General features: G+C 41.7%; 1 protein-coding gene across 1 annotated transcript in view; it reads right to left on the bottom strand.

Moving 5' to 3' along the window:
* LOC124776527 (probable ATP-dependent RNA helicase DDX46) overlaps positions 1–18,113 on the bottom strand; it is a 172,942-nt gene extending 154,829 nt beyond the window's left edge. Inside the window, exons 1-4 of the mRNA XM_047251554.1 lie at positions 17,977–18,113; positions 9,242–9,325; positions 6,197–6,286; positions 4,308–4,434 (exon numbers count right to left, since the gene is read on the bottom strand). Coding sequence (XP_047107510.1) covers positions 4,308–4,434; positions 6,197–6,286; positions 9,242–9,325; positions 17,977–17,993 — 318 coding nt within the window. The 5' untranslated portion in view covers positions 17,994–18,113. The remainder of the gene's footprint in view (positions 1–4,307; positions 4,435–6,196; positions 6,287–9,241; positions 9,326–17,976) is intronic.
* Positions 18,114–18,921: the final 808 nt, after the last annotated feature.

Genomic DNA, 18,921 nt, shown 5'->3' with positions numbered 1-18,921 from the left:
CTCAGTCTGCAAGATCCGAGCGGTCGCAGAGGGTGGGCTTACTGGTAGTTGGGAGCTCCAACGTCAGGCGCGTAATGGGGCCCCTTAGGGATATGGCAGCAAGAGAGGGAAGAAAACCAATGTGCACTCCGTGTGCATACCAGGGGGAGTCATTCCAGATGTGGAAAGGGTCCTTCCGGATGCCATGAAGGGTACAGGGTGCACCCATCTGCAAGTGGTCGCTCATGTCGGCACCAATGATGTGCGTCGCTATGGATCCGAGGAAATCCTCTCTGGCTTCCGGCGGCTATCTGAATTGGTGAAGACTGCCAGTCTCGCTAGCGGGATGAAAGCAGAGCTCACCATCTGCAGCATCGTCGACAGGACTGACTGCGGACCTTTGGTACAGAGCCGAGTGGAGGGTCTGAATCAGAGGCTGAGACGGTTCTGCGACCGTGTGGGCTGCAGATTCCTCGACTTGCGCCATAGGGTGGTGGGGTTTCTGGTTCCGCTGGATAGGTCAGGAGTCCACTACACGCAACAAGCGGCTACACGGGTAGCAGGGGTTGTGTGGCGTGGGCTGGGCGGTTTTTTAGGTTAGATGGCCTTGGGCAAGTACAGAAAGGGCAACAGCCTCAACGGGTGCAGGGTAAAGTCAGGACATGCGGGGAACAAGCAGCAATCGGTATTGTAATTGTAAACTGTCGAAGCTGCGTTGGTAAAGTAACGGAACTTCAAGCGCTGATAGAAAGCACCGAAGCCGAAATCGTTATAGGTACAGAAAGCTGGTTGAAGCCAGAGATAAATTCTGCCGAAATTTTTACAAAGGTACAGACGGTGTTTAGAAAGGATAGATTACATGCAACCGGTAGTGGAGTGTTCGTCGCTGTTAGTAATAGTTTATCCTGTAGTGAAATAGAAGTGGATAGTTCCTGTGAATTATTATGGGTGGAGGTTACACTCAACAACCGAGCTAGGTTAATAATTGGCCCCTTTTACCGACCTCCCAACTCAGCAGCATTAGTGGCAGAACAACTGAGAGAAAATTTGGAATACATTTCACATAAATTTTCTCAGCATGTTATAGTCTTAGGTGGAGATTTCAATTTACCAGATATAGACTGGGACACTCAGATGTTTAGGACGGGTGGTAGGGACAGAGCATCGAGTGACATTATACTGAGTGCACTATCCGAAAATTACCTCGAGCAATTAAACAGAGAACAGACTCGTGGAGATAACATCTTGGACCTACTGATAACAAACAGACCCAAACTTTTCGACTCTGTAAGTGCAGAACAGGGAATCAGTGATCATAAGGCCGTTGCAGCATCCTTGAATATGGAAGTTAATAGGAATATAAAAAAAGGGAGGAAAGTTTATCTGTTTAGCAAGAGTAATAGAAGGCAGATTTCAGACTACCTACCAGATCAAAACGAAAATTTCTGTTCCGACACTGACAATGTTGAGCGATTATGGAAAAAGTTCAAGGCAATCGTAAAATGCGTTTTAGACAGGTACGTGCCGAGTAAAACTGTGAGGGACGGGAAAAACCCACCGTGGTACAACAACAAAGTTAGGAAACTGCTGCGAAAGCAAAGAGAGCTTCGCTCCAAGTTTAAACGCAGCCAAAACCTCTCAGACAAACAGAAGCTAAACAATGTCAAAGTTAGCGTAAGGAGGGCAATGCGTGAAGCGTTCAGTGAATTCGAAAGTAAAATTCTATGTACCGACTTGACAGAAAATCCTAGGAAGTTCTGGTCTTACGTTAAATCAGTAAGTGGCTCAAAACAGCATATCCAGACACTCCGGGATGATGATGGCATTGAAACAGAGGATGACACGCGTAAAGCTGAAATACTAAACACCTTTTTCCAAAGCTGTTTCACAGAGGAAGACTGCACTGCAGTTCCTTCTCTAAATCCTCGCACAAATGAAAAAATGGCTTACATCGAAATAAGTGTCCAAGGAATAGAAAAGCAACTGGAATCACTCAACAGAGGAAAGTCCACTGGACCTGACGGGATACAAATTCGATTCTACACAGAGTACGCGAAAGAACTTGCCCCCCTTCTAACAGCCGTGTACCGCAAGTCTCTAGAGGAACGGAAGGTTCCAAATGATTGGAAAAGAGCACAGGTAGTCCCAGTCTTCAAGAAGGGTCGTCGAGCAGATGCGCTAAACTATAGACCTATATCTCTGACGTCGATCTGTTGTAGAATTTTAGAACATGTTTTTTGCTCGAGTATCATGTCGTTTTTGGAAACCCAGAATCTACTCTGTAGGAATCAACATGGATTCCGGAAACAGCGATCGTGTGAGACCCAACTCGCTTTATTTGTTCATGAGACCCAGAAAATATTAGGTACACGCTCCCAGGTAGATGCTATTTTTCTTGACTTCCGGAAGGCGTTCGATACAGTTCTGCACTGTCGCCTGATAAACAAAGTAAGAGCCTACGGAATATCAGACCAGCTGTGTGGCTGGATTGAAGAGTTTTTAGCAAACAGAACACAGCATGTTGTTATCAATGGAGAGACGTCTACAGACGTTAAGTAACCTCTGGCGTGCCACAGGGGAGTGTTATGGGACAATTGCTTTTCACAATATATATAAATGACCTAGTAGATAGTGTCGGAAGTCCCATGTGGCTTTTCGCGGATGATGCTGTAGTATACAGAGAAGTTGCAGCATTAGAAAATTGTAGCGAAATGCAGGAAGATCTGCAGCGGATAGGCACTTGGTGCAGGGAGTGGCAACTGACCCTTAACATAGACAAATGTAATGTATTGCGAATACATAGAAAGAAGGATCCTTTATTGTATGATTATATGATAGCGGAACAAACACTGGTAGCAGTTACTTCTGTAAAATATCTGGGAGTATGTGTGCGGAACGATTTGAAGTGGAATGATCATATAAAATTAATTGTTGGTAAGGCAGGTACCAGGTTGAGATTCATTGGGAGTCCTTAGAAAATGTAGTCCATCAACAAAGGAGGTGGCTTACAAAACACTCGTTCGACCTATACTTGAGTATTGCTCATCAGTGTGGGATCCGTACCAGATCGGGTTGACGGAGGAGATAGAGAAGATCCAAAGAAGAGCAGCGCGTTTCGTCACAGGGTTATTTGGTACCCGTGATAGCGTTACGGAGATGTTTAACAAACTCAAGTGGCAGACTCTGCAAGAGAGGCACTCTGCATCGCAGTGTAGCTTGCTCGCCAGGTTTCGAGAGGGTGCGTTTCTGGATGAGGTATCGAATATATTGCTTCCCACTACTTATACCTGCCGAGGAGATCACAAATGTAAAATTAGAGAGATTAGAGCGCGCACGGAGGCTTTCAGACAGTCGTTCTTCCCGCGAACCATACGCGACTGGAACAGGAAAGGGAGGTAATGACAGTGGCACATAAAGTGCCCTCCGTCACACACCATTGGGTGGCTTGTGGAGTATAAATGTAGATGTAGATGTAGCAATGAGGACATAAAAACCAGACTAGCATTGGCAAAAAGGACGTCCCTGGACAGGACAAGTCTACTAGTATCATACTTAGGCCTTCATTTGAGGAAGAAATTTCTGGGAATATGCGTCTGGAGCACACGATTGTACGGAAGTGAAACATGGACTGCGAGGAAAACTGGAAAAGAAGATAATCTAAGCATTTGAGATATGGTGCTACAAAAGAATGTTGAAAATTAGGTGAACTGATATCGTAAGGAATGTGGTGGTTTTCCAGAGAATTAACGAGGAAAGGAATATACGGGAAACACTAACGAGGAGGAGGATAAGACGGTAGGACATCTGCTAAGACATCAGGGAATAACTTCCACAGTACTAGTAGGAGCTGTAAAGGAATACACCTTGCAAATAATTGGGGACACAGGTTGCAACTGATATTCCTGATGGGCCGCATCAAACCGATCATGATACTGAAAGAGAGAGAGGAGGAGAGGGGGGCGGGGAGGGTGGGGGGGGGGGGGGAGAGAGAGAGAGAGAATAAACTACTGGTCCAAGAAACATTAAAATTGAAAGAAACATTTTTGTGACTTAGGTAGCATCTAAGGGGGACAAACGAAGATTCAAAGTTTTGCTGAATGCAATGCCCAGCCTAAACCAAAACCACTGTTCCAAGAAACATGAATTTAGGTGGAAATATATTTCAGTCACCCACAAAAGTTCTACTAGCATCTTATATAACTTTCCATACAACATATTAGTTTGCTATTTAAGACCAAACAGTATTTACTGTCTTTTATTTTACACAAAGTGCATGTAACAAAAACACTTTAGTAATCTAACCACAGAATTTTTGAAGTTCAAATTACCTTATCAAGAGCTGTAGGGTCAAATGCTTCATCCTCTTTCTCATCTTTTTTCTCCTTTTCTTTGGAAGGAGATCTAGATTTCTCCCTGCCAGATTTGCTTTTAGACTTTGATGAGGATTTTGATTCCCTGAATCAAACAACACATACTATAAAATAACAACAAAAACAATCAATTTTTGACAGTTATAATGTAATTGGATAGATAAAAAATCTAGTCTCCAAGCGGCGGCAGGACACACACATAAAAGAAGGTTATAAATATGCAAGCTTTCTCAGCCAGTGGTTCCTTCCAGCAGGAGGGCTGAAGGGGAAGGAACAGGGGCAAAGGAAAAGAGCTGGAGAGGTCTAGGAAAAGGGGTAGATTTCAGAAAAGTCACCCGGAACCACAGATCAGGGGAGACTTTTCTGAAATCTATCCCTCCTCCTAGACCTCTCCAGTCATTTTCTTTCATTGCTCTTCCTTCTCCTTCAACCCTTCTGCCAGAAGAGGGAGCCACTGGCTGCAAAAGCTTGCATCATTATAACTTCCTTTTATGTGCGTGTCCTGCTGCTACTTGGTGAGTAGATTTTTTACCTATCCCATTAAAAATCATAAAATGTGATTAAAAGTATCTGGACACCTGGCTGACAATGACTTACAAGTTCGTGGCAACATCCATAGGTAATGCTGGAATTCAATATGGTGCTGGCCCGCCCTTAGCCTTAATGACAGCTTCAACTCTCACAGGCATTATGTTCAATCAGGTGCTGGAAGGTTTCTTGGGGAATGGCAGCACATTCATCATGGAGTGCTGCACTGAGGAGAAGTATTGATGTTGGTCGGTGAGGCCTGGCACAAAGTCGGCATTCCAAAACATCCCAAAGCTGTCCTATACGATTCAGGTCGGGACTCTGTTGAGGCCAGTCCATTACAGGGATGTTATTGTCATGTAACCACTTCACCACAGGCCGTGCTTTATGAACAGGTGCACGATCGTGTTGAAAGATGCACTTGCCATCCCAAAATTGCTCTTCAGCAATAGGAAGCAAGAAGGAGCTTAAAAAATCAATGTAGGCCTGTGCTGTGACAGTGCCACACAAAACCACAAGGGGTCCAAGCCCCCTCCGTGAAAAACACAACCACACCATAACACCACCGCCACCAAATTTTACTGTTGGCACTAAACATGCTGGCTGATGACGTTCACCAGGCATTCGCCATATCCACACCCCACCATCGGACTGCTACATTATGTACCATAATTCCTCACTCCACACAACGTTTTTCCACAGTTCAATCATCCAACGTTTATGCTCCTTACACCAAGCGAGGCGTCATTTGGCATTTACCAGTGTGATGTGTGGCTTATGAGCAGACACTCAACCATGGAATCCAAGTTTTCTCACCTCCCGCTTAACTGTCATAGTACTTGCAGTGGATCCTGATGCAGTTTGGAATTCCTGTGAGATGGTCTGGATTACAAATTACGACTCCCTTCAACTGTCGGCAGTCTGTCAGTCAACAGACGAGGTCAACCTGTACGCTTTTGTGCTGTACATGCCCCTTCACGTTTCCACTTTGCTACCACATCTGAAACAGTGGACCTGTGGATGTTTAGGAGTGTGGAAACGTCGCATACGGACGTACGACAAAGGTGACACCCAATCACCTGACCATGTTTGAAGTCTGCGAGTTTTGCGGAGCACCCATTTCTGCTCTCTCACAATGTCTAATGACTACTGAAGTCACTGATATGGAGTACCTGGCAGTAGGTGGCAGCATAATGCACCTAATATGTAAAATGTATGTTTTTGGGAGTGTCCAGACATTTTTGATCACACAGTGTAAATAACAAGTAACTAGCTATATAAAGCTGCTTTTGTTTTATTGTGATAATATATAATCTTACCTTTTTCTCTCATCTCTGTCCTTTCTGTGCCTGTCTCTCTCAGAATCTCGATCACGTGATCGACTACGTCGACTGTAATGAGTCTTGGATCTGAAAAACGTAAGACATAAATTAATTTTATGTTACTGCAGTAATAATCTCTCACATTACAGTCCCTGAGACAAATGACTTGTATGGACAGTACATGGGACCAGGTTGCAGTGCTGCCAGAAGTAGCTTATGGCACTTGTTTTGACTACTCTCACATTCTAGCGGTAAGAACTAAAACTGTGACAACAAGCAGGTCATATTTGTATGTGTAAATTTGTTTTCGGTTACTAGTTCCCATATATAAAAACAAAAGTTTGGAATGAAGCATCTAGTATGCTGAATTATCTTAAGATTGTGTGTGATAATTCCCAACAAAAGTACAAACTACTTCTGATACACTGTTGAACATTCACAGTCCTTGTTTTTGTAATTAAATATTTGCATTATTAACTTGTTTTATAACAAGCAAAAGAATAATTTTAAAGTATATTAACTGTTAAATTTTAAATTATATTAACTGTTAAATTTTAAAGTATATTAACTGTTAAATTTTGAAGTATATTAACTGTTAAATTTTAAAGTATATTAACGGTTATCACCTGAAGAAACTATTCACAATGTGATAATCAATCAATGACACACTGTCATCTGAAATTACTGAATGTGTTGCAGTAACAGTAATGGAAAAACATTACTCACATAGGTGACATAATCTGATTTCGAATTATTTTCTTCTGTTTTCTTCAAGCTATGACTACTCCTGCCCACATATATAGGCCTAATTAAATTTTCCACTCAGTCTTCCACAACACTTTCATTTTTGGTTGCCTCCCTGACTGCAGTATCATTTACCTTATTCTTCCACTTCTCAGAAGTCACTTGACTGAAAGCTTCCAAGGAGATTCTCAACTTCAGAGACAGTGTAATTTTTGTAGTTTGCAATAAAGTAATTTTATATTTTCACCCAGAAACTTTTCAATAACATACAAATGACTGATACAGAGCAAGCGGACTATTTCATGCTCATGTCTTTTACCACTTTCATGTATTTATGGTGGGAATGGTGGTTTTGTTCATGCCACAATTCTGAGCTACTCAGGCTTTGTTAAATCTTCTCTGATATCTACATTTTGTCCATTCAACTACTGAATAATTTCATTTTTCCTCGTTGCCACAGTTGGTGTCTTTTCATTAACACCTGAATGATATGGGGCATTGTCCCTAAGAACGTGTGTTGGCTTTGTGACTTTTGTCATAAGCAATGTTTAAAACCACTTCATAAAAACTATGTTATTCATCTCTTCATGATAATCACCGGTCTTCTCAAAATGAAACACTCTGAGGCAGTTACATACAAAATGTATCCGATGTACTGCAAGTAAAAGAACAATTCAGACACTTCACTGTCATTTTCCCCTAAGGGGTTCCATAACTTTAACCTCTCTGTAAAGCCACTGTCCCCAGTTTCATCTAGGCAACAGTAATTTCAAATGTAACACAGACAATCCTCCTTAGAAATATGCACCACCAGGCAACAACACCTGTCCTTTAAATTAATAATTGAACAGCTGAATCTATTTCTTTTAGCATTGTACACAATGAAAAATTGCTGCTTTTAAAATGAAACGCCAAATAGAAAAAAATCAACAATGCAGAAAAAAACAGAGTGCTACTTACTATAAAGATAATACATCAGGTTGCGACAGGCACATTTAAATATATTCACACAAGCTTTCAGCCTCAGTCTTCATCGGAAAAAGTGAAACACACGATTCATTCAGACAAGCAAGCCCACCTCACACACACACGACCACCAACTCTGGCCAGAATGCAACTATAACATGGGATGCAAGCAGCAATCCAGAGGGGCAGGGAAGGGACAGCAGTGTACAGGTGAGGGAAAAGAGAAGCACTATCTGGCAGAGTGTGTAGGGACTAGAATCTCAACAGGCGCAGCGTCAGGAGGCTGTAGAGCATGAAGGTGGGGACAACAGAGTGAAAAATGAAAGGAGTGGAGAAAGATGGGTGGATGTGGTGGTAGAGGATGGCAAACAAAGAGGGTGGGAGACAAGGATGGGGAAGAGGTGACAGGACAGAGGGGATGGAATTGTTGGGTGGAAGGTGTGGGGGCAGTATCATACTGTTGGTTGAGGCTAGGATAATTAAGAGACGGGATAATGTGTTGTAAGGATAACTTCCATCTGTGCAGTTCAGAAAATCTGGTGGTGGACGGGAGGATCCAGATGGCTCGCCACTGAAGCCGAGTATGTTATGTTCAGCTGCATGTTGCACCACAGGACGGTCTGGGGAGTGACAATTCATCCTGGTGGACAGCTGGTTGGTGGTCATAACAATATAAAAAGCTATTCAATGATTGCAGCAGAGCTGGTAAATGACATGGCTGCTCTCACAGGTGACCCAGACCCTGATGGGGTAGGATAAACCTGTGACAGGACTGGTATAAAGTGCTGGGTGGGTGGATTGGGCAGGTCTTGCACCTGGGTCTTCCATAGTGATAGAGTCCTTGTGGCAAGGGTTTGGGATTGGGAGTGGCGTTGTGATGGACAAGGATGTTGTGGAGGTTGAGTAGGCCACGGACCACCACTTTAGGAGCAGCATCCCAGACACCACCTCTGTAAGTTACCCAACCTGCTGACATCCCACTGCCGCATCAGATCTAGATGGTTTTATTCACAAGATATGCACAACTGTTGTACAATCACTCTGGAAATTTATATAATTTATCAATAAATTTAAGAAACTAAGGTTCAAAACTGTATGTTACATTTTCTAAATAGATATTTTGTGAACAAATCACTATTAAATGTCTATGGAGTACAATTCATAAACAAGATAGTAACACATGGCAAACGGCAATGGTGATTAGTAATTATACCACATACAATCAATGTCGAGCATGCGGCACGGCACACAGTGATAGTACAAGTCCTTTAGTCACATCTTCTCTCACCTTCACTCTATTTAGACAAGCAACACTTTTAATTTTATTAATACCTTTCTCGGCTTCTTGATCTTCGGCTTCTTTTCCTGTCAGCACTTCTAGATCTGGACCTACTACGAGAACGCTTTCGGTGATGCCTGTATCGAAAGAAAAAAAATAACTTATTAATTGAGGTGTAATATCAATCACAACAATGGTATTGCCTACTCTATTTTAATTACTTTCATTATAATGAGTAACCTTCTGGAAAGAATCATCATGCCATTTGTCTTAGGTGATTTATTAGAACCATAACCAACTTAAATCAAGATGGCTGGACGGACCGAGCATGAGCCTTCATCCTCTCGAATAAATTAACTACTTCACTTGTTTCCCCTCCCAAGCGACACCATCTTACTGCAGGTAACTTCAATGCCTGGTGGGAAAGTTTGCATGGCACAATGAAGCTGAGGCCTATGTCGCTACTAGCGTAAGTACTGGTAGAGTCCCCCAAACTGGGCAAGCTTTAGCAGAGGGGCCTTGTGAACAGTATACAACCTCTTAGAGAGGGAAGGAAAAAGACATTATTGACCATATAGCAAGGATGCCATCCCCACCAAAGCAGTCAGAGACCATGGACTATCAACCTGCATCTGTTAAACCACATTGAAACTTCAAGAAGACAGAGCCAATGGACAATAAGATAACCTCTGGATTGAAACAGACCATGAGAATTGGATTTTGGATTGTGCAGACCCTCTACAAGAGTGGAAAACTACAGGCCAAAGCAGAATTTAACAAATATAAGTTAACTATTATGGAATTGAGTGAAGTTCGTCGGAATTAGTTTGGCAGATCCAAACCAAAGTCCAAGTTCAAGTGTGTCACTTTTCTCTATTCAGGTAAAATACATGCAGATGATAATCATGTGAATAGTGTTGGCATAATGCTAAACAAAACAGCAGAGAGCAAGACTGTGGCTGCCATGCTCTACAATATCCTTTCCTCCAGGAGTGCTAATCCAGCACGTGTTGCAGAACTTCTGTGCAGTCTGAAAGGTAGGAGATAAGGTACTGGTGAAAGTACGTCTTTGAGGATGGACCATGAGTCGTGCCTGGGTAGCTCAATCAGTGGAGCACTTGCTTGTGGAAGGCAATGGTAATGGGTTTGAGTCCTAATCTGGCACAAAGTTTTAATCTGCCAGGAAGTTTCACATCAGCAAACACACTACTCCACATTGAAAAATTCAAAGCAAAGCAGGAAGGAAAAGCTGACAAAATTATGTAAACTGAAGATGGAGGGGGAGAGAAAGGAAACGAAATGGAAAGGAAGGAACTGATGGTGTCAGCTGCATCAGGACTTTGTGTGGAACCAGTGGCAATGAGTGAAAATATGTGCAGGACCGAGATGTGAACCTGGGATTTTCATTTCTTGACACTGATTCCGCATACAGCACTGATGCAGCTGATATCATCAGTTACTTCCCTTTCCTCCCCCCCCCCCCCTTCAATTTACATAATATGTATTACAGCTGCAGTTTTCGCATGATGTCTGTTCTTTCAGACAAGTCCAAAACAACAGACACCAGGCATTCATATGACAGAATCAGGACAGCAAGATTTACACGACAGATACGGAATGTTTCATTCCCACTGGACAATCATAGATAGAATCAAAAACCACTTATGTGCTGAACTGTAAGGGGAATCAAATGAAAATGAGACCAATGGAAAAATGTTGACTTTTATTATTTCAAAAGTAATCACCATAATTGTTAATAAATTTATCACAGTGTGAGACAAGGCAATCTACGCCTTCTGCAAAAATGTTCACAGTTGCGGCTATGGAATTATTACTGTACCCCAGGCATACACAGTGCACCTCTTTGAAGCAAAAAATGGCCACAAATGTTTTTTTCAGAGCTCCAAAAGTACGGAATTCACATGAGGAGAGATTGGCACTGTGTGGAGGGCATTTAAAGGCTTCATAGCTGAAATTCTGCAGAGTACCTCAAACAACCTTGGCAATTTATGGGCAGGCATTATATCCTCCAATAGGATAATTCTGACTGCCAACATTTCTGGGCGATTGGACGCGGGTACGCTTCAATTTCCGCAAAGTGTTGATTAATTGCGGAGTGACATTTCATAAAGTCAAAGAACACTGGGCCCTTGTAGTCAAAGAAAAAAAAATTACTGTGACTTTACTAGAGCAGGCAAGAATGGCTCAAGACCTTTCACTAAGAGGTGAACCCATGTGCTTCCGTTGTTGGCTATTATGCTTGCTCTATGGCTCAAAATAGTGACACCATGTTTCGTCTCCCAAGACAAGGACAAGGAACAATATTTTTCATTGTGGCACTGTTCTAGGTGCTCCAGTAATGTCGACATCCTGTTCAACTTCTGCTCCTCAACTCGGCTGCAGGGAACCCAACGTGCACAGATTTTCCGAATTTCAGATGCTCTGTCATGACGGTGTAACTGCTACCATGGCTGACGCCTGACACGAGCCGAATATCTCTCACTGTCTGCCATTTCTGACATCAGTATTCACCGCAGCAATGACGGAACAGTTAATGGCACAACAAGCCTGTCCTGGCCGAATGCTGCCTTTCAGTGACACCCTAACTTCTCGAAAACATTAATTCTAAGTACACATGTCTGCATGTGACATACTGTGTCTGCCATACAAAGCAAACATTCAGGCATGAATTTCACTTCCTGACACTCCTTCCACAGTAAAAGACTGCATATCATCTTACTGTTCCACTTTCCTGGCCTCCATAGTGATGTTGAACGCACACCCGCTGACTTCTCATCAAGCATGTGTAACAGACAAATGGCACAGCTGTGAATGTTCATATTTTTCTTTCCTGATTTCCAAAAGATAAACACACTTACCTAGTTACCAATGTCTGCACCACACCTGTTGCACAGTTTGTCTTGTTTTCACTTGACTGCCCTTTATACATGCAGCACTGAAAAGTGGGGAACAAAACGCAAAAGCAGGTACAGAAAATCTTGGGATGCAGCACGTAATGGCGGGACACAGAGTACGAAAGTCTACTGCAAATGGTAAACTGTTAACTGAATTCTGTGCAAACAATGAGCTAGTTAAAGAAGGAACACTGTTTTCGACAAAATATCACACACCGGCAAGGACTGTGAAACTCAAAAATGCCATACTTTAGAAAACTTGATTTAAAGAATTAATTCTATAAAACATATACATAGGGCATTCAAAAAGTTTTACACAGTTGTCTCTTAATTTTTTTATTTTTTCCAGGAGGAGAATGAAATTTTTGTGAACATATTTGGAACATTTAGCTATAAGTTGGTATATAAAAGAATTTTCTTTTATTTACAAGTGAGCCATAACGGACCATGAAGTAGATGTTAGGTTGCGACAATGGTCGGTGATGGAGTTCCTCTTCAAGACCAGCGATGACTCTGCCACATCGATTCATAGGAAGTTGCTCCCTGTTTATGTGAAGGACACAGTGGATTGCAGCAGTATACAGTGGTGGTTGCAGAGGTTTAAAGAAAGTGATTTCCCTCTACTGGACAATCCACGATGCAGTAGACCATCGACGGCAGTGAGTGATGTGAATAAGGAGACCATTGATCAAATCATCCAAAATGACAGATGTGTGACAACACGACAGCTTGCTGAAATGATTCGTTTGTCATTGGGTAGTGCGGTATCATTGGTGCAGTCACTGGGGTACAGAAAAAACTGTGCATGTTGGGTGCCTAGATTATTGACAAGAGAAATGAAAACGATGAGGAAGAATTGTGAGAGTCTCTCATGAAGACCTTTACTGAAGAGTGGAAACAGTGTTTTGACGGTGTCATTACCCAGAATGAAACATGGTTGTTTCTGTCCAAACCTGAGAGCAAAACCCAATCCATGGAGTGGCATCATCTGGGTTCCTCCCAGAAGAAGAAACCAACACTTTCGTGAACAGCAGGCCAAAAGGTGATGGCCTCCTCCTGAGATCAGTGTGGTGTCATTTTCATTGACTTTTTGGAACCTGGCTCCACAATTAACTGGGACTGTTACTGTTTGTCATTGAACAAGCTGTGACGTGCCATCAAGACCACAGAACACAGCTTCAAAGTCAGCTCATCAGACTACACCATGACAATGCCCAACCCCATACAATCCTTATGGCACAAGAGAAAAGAAGAAAAATGGGTTGGAAAGTTGTTCCTCACCTCTCTACAGTCCAGACTTGGCTCCGTCTGCCCACCTGCATGCTAAAACATTTGATAGTGAGAAAGACCTTATTTTCTGTGTCAAGCTATGGTGTAAAAGTCAATCCCCAGAATTTTACCAAAGTACATTTACATCATGGGAAGAACGTTGGGCCAGATGTGTCACAGCTGATGGAGGCTACACTGAGGAGGCTCAATATATAGCTAAATGTTCCAAGTATGTTCACAAAAAATTTCATTCTCCTCCTGCAAAAAATAAAAAAATTACAGACGACTCAGCAAAACTTTTTGAACACCCTTTCTACACAAATACATTGATGGAAAAAAAGAATTGAAACACCAAGATGAGCTGTGTGACAAACAAAAGTTGGTAGGCACATTCCTACATCTGAAAGATGACGTCTATTCAAATTTCATGCCTGTCGCATAAGAGTGGTGCTAGTAGTGCCACTGTGAGGATACAAATCAGGTTTGCTTTAAATACACACTGTCATGATCATGACTGTTAGTTACCTTTGAGACTGAATGTGATGAGTTGATGTTTGTTAAGAATTCCTTAAAGACAACAAAAATGCCAATGTCAACACCTCATTGAGTTTGAATGAGGTCATGTAATTGGCTTGAGGGAAAACCATTGCATTCAGAATATGGCACTGGAGCATCGTACTGCATCTACAGCAGCAATTAGGGCACCAGCTGGCACCACGGTGACACAACGAACTGTTACAAATCAGTTATTTCAAGGACAGCTCCAAGTCAGATGCCCTGTAGCATGCATTCCACTGACCCCAAACCACTGCCATTTGCGACTTCAGTGGTATCAAGCAAGAGCTTACTGGAAAGCATGGTGGAGGTCTGTTGTGTTTTCTTGACGAAAGTTGGTTCTGTTCTGGTTCCAGTGATAAGCTATTCACAATAAAGTGCCTGGCAGAAGGTTCAATGAACCACTTTCAAGCTGTATCTCTATAGTTTCACTCTCGAATGGTGTCCGGGGAAAATGAACATTTCAATCTTTCTCTGCGAGCCCTGATTAAGACGTGATGATCATTTCTCCCTATGCAGGATGATGCCAACAGAATGTTTTCGCAATAGGAGGAGAAAACTGGTGACTGAAATTTCATGAGACGATCCCATTGCAACGACTAATGCCTTTGTTTTAATGATTCACTTATCATGTCTGTGGCACTATCTCCCCTATGTCGCGGTAATATGAAACGAGCTGCCCTTCTTTGAACTTTTTCGACATCATCCGTCAGTCCAACCTCACGATGATCCCACATCACAGAGCAATACTCCAGAATAAGGCAGACAAGCGTGGTGTAAGCAGTCTCTTTAGTAGACCTATTGCACCTTCTAAGTGTTCTGCCAATAAGCGCAGTCTTTGGTTTGCTCAACTCCCAACATTATCTATGTGATCGTTCTAATTAGGTTATTTGTAATTGTAATCCCTAAGTATTTAGTTGAATTTACAGTCTTCATATTTGTGTGCCTTATCGCATAATAGAAATTCAGCAGATTTCTTTTAGTAATCATATGAGTAACTTCCCACTTTTCTTTATTCAGGGTCAGTTGCCACTTTTCACACCATACAGAAGTCCTATCTAAATCATTTTTCAATTCACTTTGGTCATATGATGACTTTACAAGATGGTAAATGACAGCATCATCTGCAAACAATCTATGAGTGCTACTAAGATTGTCTCCTATGTCGTTAATATAGTACAGGAACAAAAGATGGCCTATAATACTTCCTTGGGGAACACCGGATATTACTTCTCTTTTACTCTGACTTTCCGGCCATGTGACCTCTATGACAGGAAATCATGAGTCTACTCCCACAACTGGGACAGTATTCCATAGGGTCTGCTTTCGTATGACAGGAGTAGCACACTCATGATTGTTCCAAGCACCTTGACAGTAAATCTGTACTTCAATCTGGTGATTCGACCTGTTGTGCTGCCATTCATGAACAGCTTTCCACAGGGTGTTTTTCAACAGGATAATACTCATTCACGTACACAGCTGTTGTACCCAACATGCACTATAGAGTGTCAACATGTTGCCTTGGCCTGCTCGATCATCCCTTGGCCTGCTTGATCATCAGATCTGTCTCCAATCAAGCACACATGGGACATCATTGGATGACAACAGTGCCATCCACAAACAGCACTAACCATCCCCGTATTGTCTGCAACAGGCATGGACATACGGTACCTGCACAACAGAATGCACGAACATGCTTGCATTCTACATTCTGGCAGTTATACCAGTTATTAATGTGCCAGCATTTCACATTTGCAATGACATATCTCACACTTACATTAAACTGTGATCTTGCAATGTTAATTACCTAAACATGTTACCTAGACAAATGTATTCCCAAAATTTCATTACTCTACATAAATTATTTTTCGGTGTCTTGATTTTTTTTCTATCAGTGTAGTATAAGCTTCATTTAAATTTCAAGTCAGTACTGTTGGCATAAATTCCATTATCTTTTTCTTGAATGTTGGGGCACTACACATAGTATACTTTCAGATTTTAACTAAAAGTTGTCATTTTTCGATTCATGTCACTTTTCTTGGGGAACTGGAAAAGATCCATGGCCCGATATTAGAAATAAAACAGGAGCTGACACAGGCAGTGACTACCAGCTGACTCTAGTTAAGGTGCACTTGGAAACCTTAGCTACAAAGAAGAAATTTGATGTCCTAAACAAGTGGTTTGCTCCCTCAAGGGTGACGGGCCCTACTGACACACAGGACTTTGGACTAGAACAGCAGAACAGAAATGAACCACTCCACATAATGGAGGATGGAGTACAAGAGCTATGGCAGGAAGTCAAGAGAGTGATCCTTGAAACTGCCGAAATGGCAGCTGGATTCAGAGACAGTAAAAGAAAGGACCGGATGAGTGACGACACCCGGACGTAAATGGGAGAAAGGAAAAATACTAAAGTGAAGATTAACATGGCAATAAGAAGACAGTGAAAGACCGAGCTCGTATTTAGAGTATACCAGAGCTGCAGAACAGAACAAACGAGACGTCTATGGACAAACCAGTAATGGCAAGGAAATGGGTTAGGCACATTTTGCACAAAAATTGGTCAGCAATAGAGAAACAAGCCAGAAATGGAAGCTTCAGGGTCATCACAGAAGAGGAAGATGGAGGATAAGTGTAAGAGGACAGCAGAGAGAGAAGTAAAAGAAGTAGGTAGAAAGTGTGGAAGTGAAGGTAATGGGACAAAAATGAGTCCTCTGGTGGTGCTTCACCAAAGTCCTATGTTCCAATGACTGGAATGGAAGGACATAATGCAAGTCAGTCGGTCTTAACAAATGCACTACTTCAGCTAAACTGGGACTGCAGATACCTTACATACTATAATTTTCATTCTGTACATAAGAAAAAATTATGCTACATATATTTTTTCCTAATATTTGCTGATCATTAGGATTAAATCGTTCAATTCAAAAGAACTTATAGGCCTAGTCGAGCCACTGAAAGAACGCTAGTGACTGCCAACAGTTATGTTGTCACTGCTACTATGTAGCTGTTTGCTGTTACACCATGTTGGTTGTCCATCTGTTGCCCTCTCAAGACCTTAAGTTGTAGGGGTCACAATGCTGCTCTGTCACCATGGCAACATTTACAAATTTCAGAGCTCGGATACACACTAGTGCGTCTGCTCTACAAAACCCCACCACGTGCGTGAAGTGTCAGGGATGTTCTCCCAGTGGCACGACTATAATAACAACAAATAAAAAAATCAACTGAAAGACATCTATATTATTTACAATATCCTTCTTGCCATTAATATTTGTAAGACTAATATGATAACGTAAGTACAACATATACAGATGACAGACTTTTGCAACAACTGCTCTGTAGGTCAATGAGAGAAATTTGCACACGTCTAATACACTAGCAAAAGGAAGAACCTAAAGAAACTGCAACTTTAATAATATACTAAAGATTCTTACCCAGTACTTGAAACACTACAATCAAACGAATAGCACCAATATTAAAATTATGCACAATATCAACACTGATAATAATTATCTCTGTATATGATGACTGCACATTGTCCACTCAAACGCACAAAAAGTGACAGACAGCAGTCAATCGTGGAACAGGTCACAGCCCTAAACCGGGCAATGAAATTTTTGCACTCAACATTAAATTTTGTAAGACAGCAGAGAAAGTTTCAAGTGTCACGCGTCAATCTAGAAGTGGAACATCAGAAACTGTTATATACTAGCAATAGGCCGTTACTGGTACGTAACTTAATAGGAAAGGGCTTCAGGTACCCAAAACGTGAAGAGGATACATATCCATTACTGTTTACAGCCATTACTAATAGATAACAAAACAAAAATTAAAACAATTCGAACTGCCAGCAAATTATAATTATTTTACTAGAACCATCTTTATAGGCATCTCTAATGACACCGATGTCGACGGGGCGTCAAACACTACAGTTACTTCCTTCATTTATACACGCAAATAGTTTATTGAATTCTCAAACAAAAATAAACTTCATATGTCGCTTACAGCTGAGTAACTCGTAAGTATAATCCTTCGAGGATTCTTACCCGCTACTTCGAACCATTGTCAGTGGGGCACTTTGGGCGTTTTGTCCGCGTGGCACACAACAGATAACTTGAGACACGGCTTAATAACAATTACCACAAATAACATCAACAACGCGCTGACGACATGTTGTCAAAGACCACAAAGGTAAAAACACACAGTCACACAGGTTTCATAACTATCATCTCTGATTGCAAGTAGCTTGAAAACTGGAAACAGCCTCCTTGCCGACAATAAAATCCAAGGAGGTGAGAATAAGTCTTAGCAACAAGAGTTTGTTAATTTAACCGCACTTTTGAAACAGATGCTTTTCGTGTACGGTATACTGTATTTTGACACTACTAGGAGTGGCTACAAACGAAGATACAGAATTTCTGACATTGACGATGGCACTGTGTTCAAAGAAGAAGGAAAAAACAAGACGCTGGTCCAAAGAAAGATTTACAATTAGACAGAATTAAACACATGAAAATCTGGTAAGGGAAACGTTAACTTTCTGCAGATGGACCGTGGAACTTATTTAAAGTTACATCGCCCTCACACTGAAAAAGAAGACAGAAGTATGCGAAAATTTTGTTTTTCTCCTTGGCCTTCTGATGACAGTTAACTAAAATATCACAATGTGGGAACTTATAACTCACACACTCCTTGTGAAAAGTGGGGAACTTGAGCTTTTTTAACTGCATTGCACTTCCGATTGAACGTTAAGGCCAATTCACACTGACCTTCACGTCACGTCCCATCAAATCATTCTGCAATGCGTTTCAAATGGCACTGACAAAGTTTTTCAGGAAGAAAGTTTTGACGACTGACATCATCCGTCCATTATTGATTACTTGACCCCCAACTCATTTCCTCCTGATACACGGCCATGCGCACATCTTTGTAATTCATTTCGCCGTGGTTGATAACAATTGTTTGTTGTTCGCTATTTTTGTTATTTGTCA

Source organism: Schistocerca piceifrons, chromosome 2 (genome assembly GCF_021461385.2).
Source record: "Schistocerca piceifrons isolate TAMUIC-IGC-003096 chromosome 2, iqSchPice1.1, whole genome shotgun sequence".
In the NCBI taxonomy this organism is placed as follows: Eukaryota; Metazoa; Arthropoda; class Insecta; order Orthoptera; family Acrididae; genus Schistocerca; species Schistocerca piceifrons.
Note: the sequence above shows the minus strand (reverse complement) of the source record. Positions and strands in the feature narration are given on the sequence as shown.